Here is a 13,922-nt window from a genome sequence, read left to right as displayed (position 1 = left end):
CATAGCCCAGTGGATAAAGCACTGGAATCAGAAAGACCTGAATTCAAATCCAGTCTAGACCTCTTCCTAGATATGTAATCCTGAGTCAATCACTTAAACTCTGCCTCAGTCTCCTCATCTATAAAAGGAGGATAATAACAGCATCTACAAACCAGGGTTGTAAGTTAAGGTAAGTAAGTTAACACATGTAATCATTCACTTTGCAAAACTTAAGGTATTTTATAAGCAGATAGCTCATGGCAGAAGTAGCTGTTGCCATCGGAGGAGGAGGAGAAGGAGTGGTAGGAGTGGTAATGGTGGTGGTAAGTAGTAGTAGTAGTAGTAGTAATAGTAACAGTAATAGAAGAAGGAAGAAGAGGAAGAGGAGAGGTATATTAGTATTCATTTTTTTAAAAAATATTCTGAGAAGGGTTCCATAGAATTCATTAGACAGTCTAAAAAGCTCCACTATTCAGAAAAGACTGAGAACTGAGAGTACAGCAGCATCAAACTTCTCTGAGAAAATGGAGACTAATATATGCACAAATGAACTGAATTTTGCATTTTAGCAACCTCCTTTCCCCTCTCTTTTTTAAAAATTTTATTTATTTAAGGCAATGACTTTCCCAAGGTCACACAGCTAGGTAATTATTGAGTGTCTGAGACTGTATTTGAACTCAGGTCCTCCTGACTCCAAGGCAGGTGCTCTATCCATTGCACTACCTAGCTGCCCCTCCCCTCTCATTTTTTATGATATCTGTGTTCTTTTTAATTAAATTAAATGTAACTAACAAAAATCTACCTTTCCTCCCTCTCACCTCACCTCTAAGAATTATCTGCACCCTGACTTTTATAAGCAATACCTCCTGATTGAATAACCTAGGCAGAGTTCATTAATTATGGCATTAAACTTTCTCTTTCCAAGCTATGAATAAAAGCTGTTTTTCCCTTATAAGGCTGATCTAATATGGGCTAAGGCTGAAAGCAGTGACTCCATATAGTACAAAGAGTTTCATTTTCTTAGGGGTGTTCATTAGTTCATATTCCAACGATTGGATAAATATACAAATATAAACTCTTTAAATCAAATATTTATTTGAATAATATTTTATTTTACCTATAAAACCAATTTTTAACTTTTTTTATAATTTTGAGTTCCAAATTCTCTCCCACTCTTTTCTCCTCCATCAGAAGACAGTAAATAATTTGTAAACAAAAGTCCAAAACTATCATATTGCTATTTCTACTCCTACCACAAAGGCAACTACAAAGTTTTAAGAAAATGCATCAAATACAACTTTGTTTCACAAAACAAATGGTTCAAAGCTAATGAGAAATGGCTAACTACAGATCTTCTGTCTCCCTCTGTTACAAGAAATAAAAATTTAAGTGTCTACAGCAAGAGAATCTCAATCAAGTCATGAAAAATGGGAAAGTAGCATCCCTTATATATGATTAAAATGCCTAGGTATTACTTTATAGTCACCTGTTCAGCAATTAGATTTCTGGTTGCTTAATTCCTCAGTCCTCTATAATTTTTAATTAAAAATAATAGAATAATAGCTAGCATTTACAGAGTCCTTTAAGGTTTGCAAAGTGAATTTCAACTATTATTTCATTTCATTCTCATAACCAATTTGGGAGGTAGGTACTATTATTATTCTTGTGTCAATCCCCATTTTACAGATGAGTACACTTTTTTAATACTCAGATTTTAATTATTTATACATGAGTTTTGTTAATAATAAACAATACCTGAGTTCAAATCCTGCCTCATGTAACTACATGGCAGGACCTATGCTAAATGCTCAATATACAAAGACAATATTCTCCTAGCCCTCAAAGAACTTACTTATTTACCTAGACTATAAAACACCAGAGGACAAAGTGTACATTATTTATATTTAGATTTCAGTGTTAGCTACTGTTAGCTAACTCATGTTAACTAATATCTGAAAATCTCTTAGCATTCAACATATAAATGAATGCCAAAGTCCCTTCCAGTTCTAAAATACTATGGCAACTATGATTATTACATTCCCTATTCTCAGGTTTCTGTCCTTTCTTCCTCAAAACAAATAATATCCCCACCATCCTTTCTTCCTCTGAACCAGGTGGCCTAAATTTAAGATCTCTTTTAACTCTAAGTCTATACAGAAAAAACCTAGGATAAACTTTTAGTTTTGGATACAGGGTGTCCCAATGGTCTTAGTGCAGGTTAAAGCTTATATAAGCTCAAAAGTATTAAGTATTCATATCTTTATAAATATTAATTATCTAAAATTTAAAACTTCACTAAGACTTTTTGGGATACCCTAAATTTATGACAAATGATTTTCTTGGCCATTTCTTTAATTTTCCTTATTATTTCTTGTTTATGTGCAAACATCCTGTTATTTATATATATATATAATAAATATATATATAATGCATTATTAAATCTCTTATTCACTTATTCTTTGTGAATCTATTTCAAAATTATCCATCTAGAATAAAAATTCCTGAGAACACTGAAATCCTTCTAAGAATGGATCTTATCAGGGGCAGCTAGGTGGCACAGTGGATAGAGCACCAGCCCTGGAGTCAGGAGTACCTGAGTTCAAATCCTGCCTCAGACACTTAATAATTACCTAGCTGTGTGGCCTTGGGCAAGCCACTTAACCCCATTGCCTTACAAAAACCTAAAAAAAAAAAAAACCCAAAATAAAAACAAAACAAAAAAAATAGATCTTATCTTTCACAAAAACCTAAAAAAAATCCTGATGCTTGATCTCAAAGAGGGTTTATCTTAGGCATGATTAGGGGTAAACAACTATAGAATAAAACTTGTTTTTGTACATAAGACAATGAAGAAATGTGTTTTGCTTGAGTATGCTTGTTTTTAGCCTTTTATTTTTCTTTCTTTCTCAGCTGGGAGAGAAGATTGAGAAGGAGAAAAGGTGGATTTTTTTCTGATTTGAAAAAAACCCAAAATTTACTTTAGAAAAACTGCTGCTGCTGCTACAGATGATGATGATGATAGATGATATTAATGTGTAAAAAGAGATGTCTCAGGCTCATCTAGCCTATCCCTGTGCCAAGGGCTATCTGTGACCTTTAAGTAACTGTGTACATGTATCCATGTCATCCTTTTTAGAGATTTTCTGTAAGAGTTTCCACATTTTCTGCCACATCCTGGTATTTTTCAGCCATCAACATCAGGAAGTCTGTTCTTATTGAATCACAGATATGGTGAAGGTTAAATCTCCCTTCTTTTCAATCCCCAGAGAAACTGAAGAACAGCTGGTCATTTATTTTCCATATAAGAATCCTTCACATCCTGGAAAAAGCTATGGTGAATGCATATATACAAAAATATTCATAGCAGCAATATTGATAATAACAAAGAACTAGAAACAAAATAGAAGTCTGATGGTTGGGAAGTGACTGAACAAGCAGTGGAAGGTAAATGGAATGGAATTTTAATTTACTATAAAGGAGGAAGAACATAAAGAATTCAGAAAATGGGAAAATATTTCGAGACATTTCACAGTGTGAAGAAAAATAATAATAGAGACCACCAGCCCTGGAGTCAGGAGGATCTGAGTTGAAATCCATCCTCAAGACACTTAATAATTAACTAGCTATTTGACCATGGGCAAGTCACTTAACCCCATTGCCTTGTAAAAAAAAAAAGATGAATATACATAATGATTACAAGAGTGGCAATCAAGTCATAATGAGGAGGCAAACAAAACTCAGATTAACTATATCAGGCAACCGTGGTACCATACTTTTACAGTTAAAAGGCACATCATTTTTAGTTTTACAAGTCAGTAAACTCACAAAGTGAAAGATAATATATACTATCAGCTATAATGCCATTTCCCCTAAGAATGTATCTTGGGTTATTTGAGTATTTGTTAAATGCACATTGTGTATGGATATGTTGTAATATGATAATAGATGGAAAGCTTCAATGTTTATAAGGATATAGAGAGAGACAGGCATGTTAATTTGCTGTCAGAGCTGTGAAATAGTCAACAATCTTGAAAAATAAGTTGGAATCATGTAAGAAAAGTTAAAAAAATTTTTTCAAAAATATCCCCTTCTGGGGGCAGCTAAGTGGCACAGTGGATAAAGCACTGGCCTTGGAGTCAGGAGTACCTGGGTTCAAATCCGGTCTCAGATACTTAATAATTACCTAGCTGTGTGGCCTTGGACAAGCCACTTAACCCCATTTGCCTTGCAAAAACCTAAAAAAAAAAATCCCCTTCATCCTTTAAAACATGGTTCAGGTACCATCTTCTTCAGGAAGTCATTTCTGATTCCTCACCCCACTCAAATGTTAACACACTCCTTCTCAAACTAGTTTATTATTTAATAGTCATGCATATGTGTGCATGAGTATTTATCAACTTCATCAAGCCACTATCAGATTTAGACCCCAAGAAGATTAATGTAGGAAGAAAAGTATTATCTGCCCTATAACAAGCAATACTATAATCACCAAAAGTTAGGAACAAAATTTGTGACCAATGATTTGAGATTGAAAACATTGTAACGTATTTAAAAAATGAAATACTATTTCCATGAGGAATTGATATAGGTGAAGAATTCAAATTCAAATGTCAAACAGAAGTAAATCCATTAGATCAATATAAATAATATAAACAAAGACAACATTAAAAAGAAGTAAAATTCAGGTCAAACACAATGGAGTCTTTAAACTTGTTAAAGTTAAAGCACACATATGATTAAGCCCCAAATCATTCATTTGGGTTGTCTTGTTCAATTGTAAAAGGAATAGATAGATAGATAGATAGATAGATAGATAGATAGATAGATAGATAGAGGTAGACAGACAGATAGATTTATATGTAAATAGGACTGTTTACACTTCTCTGATTTGTTAAAACAATTTATCAATTAAAATTTTTTGTGATAGGTTGAGACTGAACACCCTCATGCTCCCCTTTCTGACCATGCTAAATTATTTACAATTCCTCTAACTTTCCCTTCACTGGTCTTATATTCTGTTCCATTAAAAATATTCATTCAAGGTACCTGAATCTGTGTTTCTCAGACTATTCCAACTTACAACCACTCAGATATTTTAATTCCTAATTTTAGTGTTCAGTTCATGTCAGAAACCTTCCTTTCTCTAGAGTTGACTGACTTAAATAGAATATTGTGCTATACACATACATAATAATTCTATGACACAACAAATTCATTTTTACCTGGAATTGAGAACTCTATTCCCATCATATTCTTTCATAGTTGATTTAATCTCAAAAATCCATTTTAAGTTTTTATCCACAAGCTCTTCCTCCCTTCTTTGTCATTAATCAAAAGATTCAATGTAGCATCTAGTGTTTATATGTGTGTGTGTGTGTGTGTGTGTGTGTTCTTAGATGATCTCTACAATAATTATACAGAAAACTTGAGAGATCCTAGAATACTAATCTTACAAACTGGATCTTAGTCCTACTAACTCACTGAGAAGTATCCTTTAGTCAGGACATCTTCACATAGAGTCCATGAATTATTTTTTAATTGGTAACTTTTAATAATTGTTTTTCTTTGCAATCCTATACATTTAATTTTATTCAATTAAAATATTATTCTAGGTGTAGTTACATGGCACAGTGGGTAGAGCACTGGCTCTGGAGTCAGAAGGACCCAAGTTCAAATTTGAACTCAGATACTTAATAATTACCTAGTTGTGTGACCTTGGGCAAGTCGCTTAACCCCATTATCTTGCCAAAAAAAAAACAAAACCCACCAAACCCAAAAATATATTATTCTGGGAAAGGGTCCATAAAATTTATCAGACTTCCAAAAGGGACCATGATATGAAAAAAGGTAAGAATCCCTGTCCTAGTGTATTGTAAACAGATAATCATACAGATATTCTATAGCTAAATATTTGCAAAGTGCTATCTAAAACTGTCACCCACTTACTGCCTTTTAAGATCTGATGACATGCAATATTCCTTAAAAACAAAAAAAGTTGCTGGCTTACAAATACTACAATTATCTCTATTTCCAAAAATGTCAGTGAATGGAAAAGTAATCATTATCAGACAAAAACAAAGACCTGTAGCTACAATGTAATCTAAAATTTTGAGACTGTCTGTCATAAATTCTTCCATGATCATTTTTGCTAATTTTACAAATGTCACCCAAGGGATTTTAGAGAAATCTGAAAAGTGCTGAAAGAAAGCAGACTGAGAGAGGGAGAAAAACAAATGACAAAGAGAAAGTATAAGGGAGGGGAGGAGTAGTGAGGAAGAAAGTCTAAGGGGGAGGGAGAGAGTATAGTGAGGGAGGGAGAGAGTATATTGAGAGAGAAGGCTCTGCAAGATTCAAGTAGAAAGTTGACAGAAGCAGTGAAGGCTCAGCAGATGCTATAGAAACAAATGGAGCAAAAAAGTATGAGTGAAAATGCTTATCCAAATCAAAATATAATAAAGAATTAAATTTACAGTTCTAACTTTCCTCATCAAAACTAGGGTAAAACAAAAGTAATTTAAATCATAAATGCCCCAAATCTCCAATTTCACAGCTACAAACATAGCCTGTCCACTTTCTATTGGAAAAAAGGTATGTGACTCTGATAGGATATTCCCAGAAATCACAATCTCAGCAATGACTCTGGGGATTTTGCACAACAACTCCGCCGCACTTAAATCCAATTTATGTGCAAACCATGGCATCACCTCCCTGATGTTATATTCTTCAAGAACAAACAATAATAGCAGCAACAGCAAATTACCTCTGAAGGCTAATGTTTTTTCCAAAATAACCTTGATGGGTAGATAGCATAGAGAGTATAATCCTTAAAGATGAAGGAACTGAAGTTCAAGGTTAAGTGACTTCCTCAAGGTCAAAAAATTAGTCAGAACTGAAATTCAAATCCTAATATCCTAACACTAGGGCTAGTTAAACTATGCTATTTGTCTATATGCTTGTCAATCGGATAGTATCACAGAAAATAAAGCTTTTGTTAAGATTTCATTTTGAAATTATATTGATTACATGCAATGAAGTTAAATGACTGGACAGTCTTTTAAATGAAGAATAAATTTATAATGCTACTTTAATGCATCCCTTCACAAAAAAATGATTTATTCCTTCTCCCTCAATCTTTGTTGATTTTTTTTTTTATTTTGATAAACCATGGATATTCCCCAACATACTGACACTTCACTCCAACCCCAATCACTGAATCCCCCTTGCAGTAGTATCTGGAGTTATTTAGAAATGTTTAGGTGGCTCAGTGAGTAGAGTGCTAGACATGAAGTTAGGAAGACCCAAGTTCAAATCTAGTCTCATATACTCAGTCTGTATGTCCCTGAGCAAATTATTTCACTTATGTTTGACTCAACTATAAAATGGATATAACAGCAACTACTTCAAAAATCCAATGAGATAATGCATGCAAGGTAGTTTGCTAATCTTAAAGAACTCTATAAATACTAATTGCTATTATTACTATTGCCATCATTATTATTTGTTATGGTACTATGATGAAGTATTATAATAGGTGAATAATGGGAATTAATAAATCAGATTTGTGAAAGGACTTTGCAAACTGATATAAAGATCCAGATTTAAATCTGGGATCACCTTTACAACAACCCTATGAAAGCATCATCTCTGTTTTATTGATGAGAAATTTGAGTCCCTAGGATCTCTAGCATCAGTAAAAGTGAACACACACACACACACACACACACACACACACACTTTTTTAAAATAAGCAAAAATCATTCAACATAGACATTTTAGGATACAGAAATTGAATCTATTGTCTTGATATGATGAACTCCAGTTTTCTCTTTTTGAATAACTCCATATTTAACCTCATTAAGTTCATAATCTCTTTCAGGAGCTGAGTGGTGATAAATATGAAGAATTAGGGCCAGTTATTTAAATCATTCTATTATTTAAAACAACCATCTATCTTTGATGTTTAATATTATAGTCTATTTCTTAAAAATCCATTCACTGCCATCTCTTGGCAGGAAGGAATTGTGTCTGGAATATCCTTTCCTTCAACAATTCCAATTTCTTAAGAGTTGATGAAGAAGCAACTTTTTTACCTAATATACTTAGTATAAATTCAAGAGGATAAGAATTTTCCCTTATCATTAGTTATATATGTCAATATCATCTTACAGGGAAAGCAACCAAGCAAATTTAATTTAAAATTTAGTTTATTATTAATAATAATAGCTTACTTCCAAAGGTCTTAACAAATGTTTTCTCTTATTTTGTCCCTCTAACTCTGTGAGTTATATAATGCAAGTAACCATTGTCCCCATTTTATAGAAGAGAAAACTAAGACAAATGAGAGATAAAGTGACATGTCCAGGGTATCACAGATAACTTTATAACCAGAGCTCATATTCTTGGACTCCAAATGGAATATTATTGCCAAACCAGACCACACTACTTTGAGGAATCAAATAGCATATCCTTTCTTTCTTTCTTTTCTTCTTGTCTTCTTAGGACTTACAAGAAAGAAATGGCTGGGAGGGGAAGGAAAGAGTCCAAAAAATAAAAGTTTTGTTTTTTGTTTTTGTTTCTGAAATCTCTGGTAGCTTAAAATCAATATTAACATCAACAAGAACAGCTACTTTAATGTCTTATAAATTAGAAGAGAATGTGTGGTATACAAAAAATTCCCCCCACTCCTCATTTCTTTAAAACTTAAAACTTTCCAATGGATATATTGGTGATTGATGGATGGAGTCTGATGCTGTTTGGTAATATCAGTTCTAGTTGAAGGGAAATAAAGCAGAGAGATAAACTGACTGCTAAGTTTTTCCACATTTCATTGACATCACAGAATCATCCTTTTACCACTCATTTTCCAAATGACCATTCACCACAGTCATTTTGTCTACACACACACACACACACACACACATAGTTTCTACTTTTTTCAAATATATATATATATGTGTATATATATATATATATATATAGATAGATAGATATAGATATATATAGTTTCTACTTTTTTCAAAACTTGGCACAGGAAAAATCTGGCAATAAGGCAAGGAAGATCGGCAATTTCTTGACATGATTACAAAACCATTAAAAAGGCAGAGTAAGGGGCAGCTAGGTGGCAGTGGATAAAGCACCGGCCCTGGAGTCAGGAGTACCTGGGTTCAAATCCAGTCTCAGACATTTAATAATTACCTAGCTGTGTGGCCTTGGGCAAGCCACTTAAACCCATTTGCCTTGCAAAAAACTAAAAAAAAGAAAAAAGAAAAAAAGAAAAAAAAAGGCAGAGTAAAGCTGGTTTGTGATGACTATTCAAATTAATATTTTTATTCTTAGTTGCCTCCTATCACTTAAAAGATATATAACCTGCTCTTATTCTTTGCACTACCCATTGCCCATTGACAGGTAGCAGCAATATTCAATTCACTAGAAAATTTTTAAGTTTTTCTATTGGTATGTTAAGATAAAATTTATTAAAGTTTCCTTACATCTTTTTTCTTTTAAAAATAATAAAAATGCTAATAATCCCAAAATCAATAAAATATTTTAAAGAAATTTCATTCAGGTTGACCCTCTTCCCATGATCTTCCCCTTGAAACAATTTTTAAAAAAGGCAACAGGAACAAGGAAGACACATGACATATTGTAAATGTCACTCTTGTGGTCAATTTGGGACATTCTGTTTCATGTTTAAAAAGACAGACTTCTGCTTTTATAATAAAAATTTTTAAAACTTCACACAGAAGAGGGAAACTATGTTAATAGCTAATAATAGTAATAGTCAAGGGAAAAGATCATACAGACAAATCTATCACCCTTTCTTAGTTGGACACATAAATGAAAAGAAATTGCTAAGACCTGTGAAATGAACATTTTCTCTCTTTCATTACCTCTGTAACAAGACGTCATTCACCAAGCTCCGAAGACTCTAATCCAGTTTCTCCAAACACATCTGAATATGCCTACTATCCGTGGCTCCCACAATGAAAAGCTACAGATCCTTTTCTTTTCAATAGACAAGAACTTCTGTCTTGAGCTAACCTGAGAATCAAGCTCTGTATTTCTGTCTGCTAAGCAAACATCTGTAATTGCTAAACATCTTTGAAACATGGTGTAACAGTTATTCCTTATGCAAACTGCAAATCTAAATGACTCCCTTGAATATGAAAACCAAGACACAGAAATTGGAAACATCTGGGAAAGTTAATGACCAAATTGACCAAAGGGGGGGAGGGGCAAGGAAAGAGGGAATTTTAAGAGCTAAACAGTTCCAGGACAATATCTGACTTCATAAAATAATTCTTTTCTTCATCAGTTTCTCCTTAGCAGATACAGGCATCTCCTGACTGGGATCCTAAAATAACACATATATCATTCTAGCCTCCTGATGCAAACCCATGAAAAGTTCTACCACAAAATAATATATATGATAAATTAGAGTACAGCATAAACTCTTTAGCAAAAGGCAAAAAAAAAAAAAAATCCCAACAACAATGAGAAGTACCTCCTCTCCCATCGTGAAGTGAGCTCTGCCGCTTCCTACAGTTTCAAAAGGTCCAAGCAGGACCTTGGAGTCCTCTCACTTCCTTCCAAGAGCCAAGGCACAGAGCCTAAAAGACCAAGCCTAATACTGAGTCACACTTGGGACCAAATGAGCTAGGAAGAAAACAAAGCCAGGATTTGTTTATTAACTCAGGAAGGCCGGAACTATTCAGAGTTTGAGTTGCTTCAGAGAAGGTCCCTCCCTTCTCCCACACTTCCAGGGACTTATCAAAGGTTAGCTTTTTTGCTCCAGGTGAAAACTCCTCAACAAGTCACCCACCAAGCCTAAGTTTAGGAACCCACAAGTCAAACTCCTGTCCAAAGATCAAATGGAAAACATTTATAAAATAAGCAAAATTAAAGGGGAAAGAAGGGAGGGAGGGAGAGACCCAGCATGGTGTGTGAAGAAAATTCTAAAATTTGAATATATTTATATACAATTTTTAAGGATTAAAATTAGTTTTTGTTACTCAAAATAGTAAATAATTAGGACAAAAAAAAAACAAAGTTTACTATCTGAGGAAAAAGAAGGAGGGACTCCCTAATTCCAAGGATGTCTATCCTCTATTGATCTGGACATTTCTTCAAGGGGGGGAGGGGGAGCAGAAAAAGCTTAACTAAATCTTCCATAAGGTTTGCCATTTCCCTTCTCAAAAAGCCTCTATTATTTAATTACACATAGCATACAGACTGGGTAACTAAGTGGCTTAATGGATAAAGAGCTGGACCTGGAATCAGGAACAATAATCTTCCTATGTTCAAAATTGGCTTCAGACGCTTACTAGCTATGTGACCCTGGGCAGGTCACTTAACCCTGTTTGCCTCAATTTCCTCACCTGTAAAAGGAGCTAGAGAAGGAAATGGCAAACTATTCCAAAATTTTTGCCAAGAAAATTCCACATGGGGTCACACTCATACAAAAACATATATATTAATGTTATAAGGGCAGCTATATGACTCACTGTGAGTACAATGACAGCCCTGAAGTCTGGAGGATCTGAGTTCAAATTTGAGCTTAGACACTTATTACTGAAAGACCTTGGACAAGTCACTTAATCTTGATTGCCTCCCATCCAGAGCTATCTCCAGCCATCTTATTTTAAATCTGGCCACTGGACCCAGATGGTTCTGAGAGAGAAAGTGAGACTGGTGATTTAGCACAGTACCCTCCCCACTCAAATTCAATTCAAGTTCAAATCACAGCATCACTTCCCCTGATGTCATGGTCTTCTTTGAGAATAAAGGACAAGCACCATCATCATCATCACTATTAAATGAATAAATAAAAATAAATTACAAAGTTTAAGATGGAGAACACCCTAATTTGATGTTTCTATTTACATAGAAACATATGTTTTTGATCACCATTTTCACAGACTTAGGTCACATCTACAAGACCTGAGTGGCTACAGATTCTCATATAAAAATTAGTTGAAGGAAGATCCTTATTATTATGTTTCTTATACAGCCAATTTTAAATTTTCTGTTCCATGTATGCTTAATGGTTAATCGTTAAATTTTAGGATAGCTTTTCCCCTTTACTTGGCAAATTCTCTGATTCAACTCCCTACTACTCAAGCTACAGTGTATTCATTTATAGGAAAAATATTGGACTGCCTAGTATGTTCCTAACTTGAATCAAATTCAAACTCCTAAGGCTGACATCCAAAGCCCTCAGCAATCTGGATCCAACCAATCTTTCCAGTCCTAATTCTGGTTATACAGAGATAACCTGGCTTGGTGGAAACAACAATGGTTTTGGAATTAGGAAGATCTGGATTTTCAATATGACCAACACCAATCCAATTGCTCACTCCCAGTTTGAAATGTCTGTTGAATCTGTTCCAATCCTCCCAGATTCAGTTCAGATGAAAACTTCTCCATGAAACTTTCCTTGGTTTCCAGTCAGAAGCTGAGTTCTCTCTTCTCCCCCTTCTTTGTCCTACCTCTCTCTCCCTTTTTCTCTCTCTCCTTTATCAAAGCTAATTGGGATCTCATAAATCTTGGGTGATTCTCAGCAAAGTCCTGAAAAACACACCAATGAGCTTTCAATGAATGGCAGTACTTGTCATTTCCCTTGTTCCATAAGCAAAAATTAAGACTTTCCAAATCACTCAATGTAGTTTTTCTATTTTTTTTTATTTAAGACAAAGGGGTTAAGTAACTTGCCCAAGGTCACCCAGCTAGATAATTAAGTGTCCAAGGGCAAATTTGAACTCAGGTCCTCCTGACCCCAGGGGCAGTGTCCTATCTACTGCACCACCAAGGTGCAATTCAAAGGTAGTTCTTAAAGAATACATAGAACATGTTTATTATCCACCTTAAGACACTAGATAATTCTTGCTAGCCAAATGGTTTATTGATTTCCCAATATTTTTAGAGAGAATACATACCCCTGACCAGTATCACACCTCACATTATCATTTAGACTGAAACAAGACAGATATTTTTGTGTAAGTGTTTTGTTATTGGGTTTTTTCCTTAATCCAAATAAATTTAGCTGGCAGCTCAATTGTTACTGTTATCTATAGTGTGTAATATGGAATCAAAGGTCCTGAGTTTGATTCCAGTTGCCATCAACTGGATGGATTTGCTGACCTGGGCAAATCATTAACTGCTGTTTGCTTCAGTTTCCTCTACTGTAAAAATGGGTATAATAATAGCATACACCTCACAAGGAAAAACATAATATAACAAAACATAAGGGACAAACTATCCTATCAGATAATATTTGTAAAGCAATTAATAGAACATTGCATACAGTGGGCACTTAATAAATGCTTATTCCTCTTTCCCCCTCTCCCAATGAAGGAATATTAGCACATTAATACATGAAATACATTAAAAATGCTGAATATAAAGTGACTTTTTATTCCATTCCTAATTTTCTCTTCAGAGATACCATAGGCAGAGACAACACCTAAAAAGAGGTCTGAAAGATGTAAAAAATCCTCACAGAACCCAGACAATTCATCAGTCTGGAAATTTCCTACCCTGTGATTATGGAGAGGCTAAATATGGCCATTGAAAACCACGGGACTTTCAAACAGTACCCTGCTCCATCATCATGCTAACCCTCAACCAAACCAAGGGACAACCCTGGTACCTAAGGTATATCACTAGGCCAACAGTAACTGAGGACAACAGTCACTAAGAATTATAAAGTTTGAGATTACAAATGGGAGGCTCAGTGAGAGAGGGAAACACACAAACACACACACACACACACACACACACACACACACACACACACACACAAACACACGATACAATTTCCTGCCTTCCAGAGTTCACTAAGACAGGATGATGATGACAAGTTAGTATTTACATACCACTTAAAAGTTCATCAAGAGTTTTACAAATTGTGTTTCATTTGATCCTCACAACAAACCCTAGAGGTA

The 13,922-nt window shown here is 34.4% G+C and overlaps 1 protein-coding gene across 8 annotated transcripts in view; it reads right to left on the bottom strand.

Annotated features, from left to right (window-relative positions):
- SH3KBP1 (SH3 domain containing kinase binding protein 1) overlaps positions 1-13,922 on the bottom strand; it is a 451,877-nt gene that overhangs the window by 173,399 nt on the left and 264,556 nt on the right. The window contains exon 1 of one of the 8 annotated variants that reach the window (XM_074214292.1): positions 10,484-11,926. The exons of 5 other annotated variants lie outside the window; for them this stretch is intronic. In XM_074214292.1, the coding sequence (XP_074070393.1) occupies positions 10,484-10,495 (12 nt within the window). In that variant the 5' untranslated portion in view covers positions 10,496-11,926. Of the gene's footprint in view, positions 1-5,025; positions 8,073-9,869; positions 10,450-10,483; positions 11,927-13,922 lie in introns of those variants that run through there. 2 more of the 8 variants (XM_074214294.1, XM_074214293.1) reach the window with 2 other exon arrangements.

This window comes from Macrotis lagotis, chromosome 1, assembly GCF_037893015.1.
Source record: "Macrotis lagotis isolate mMagLag1 chromosome 1, bilby.v1.9.chrom.fasta, whole genome shotgun sequence".
NCBI lineage: Eukaryota > Metazoa > Chordata > Mammalia > Peramelemorphia > Peramelidae > Macrotis > Macrotis lagotis.
This window is presented reverse-complemented; position numbering and strand designations above follow the sequence as displayed.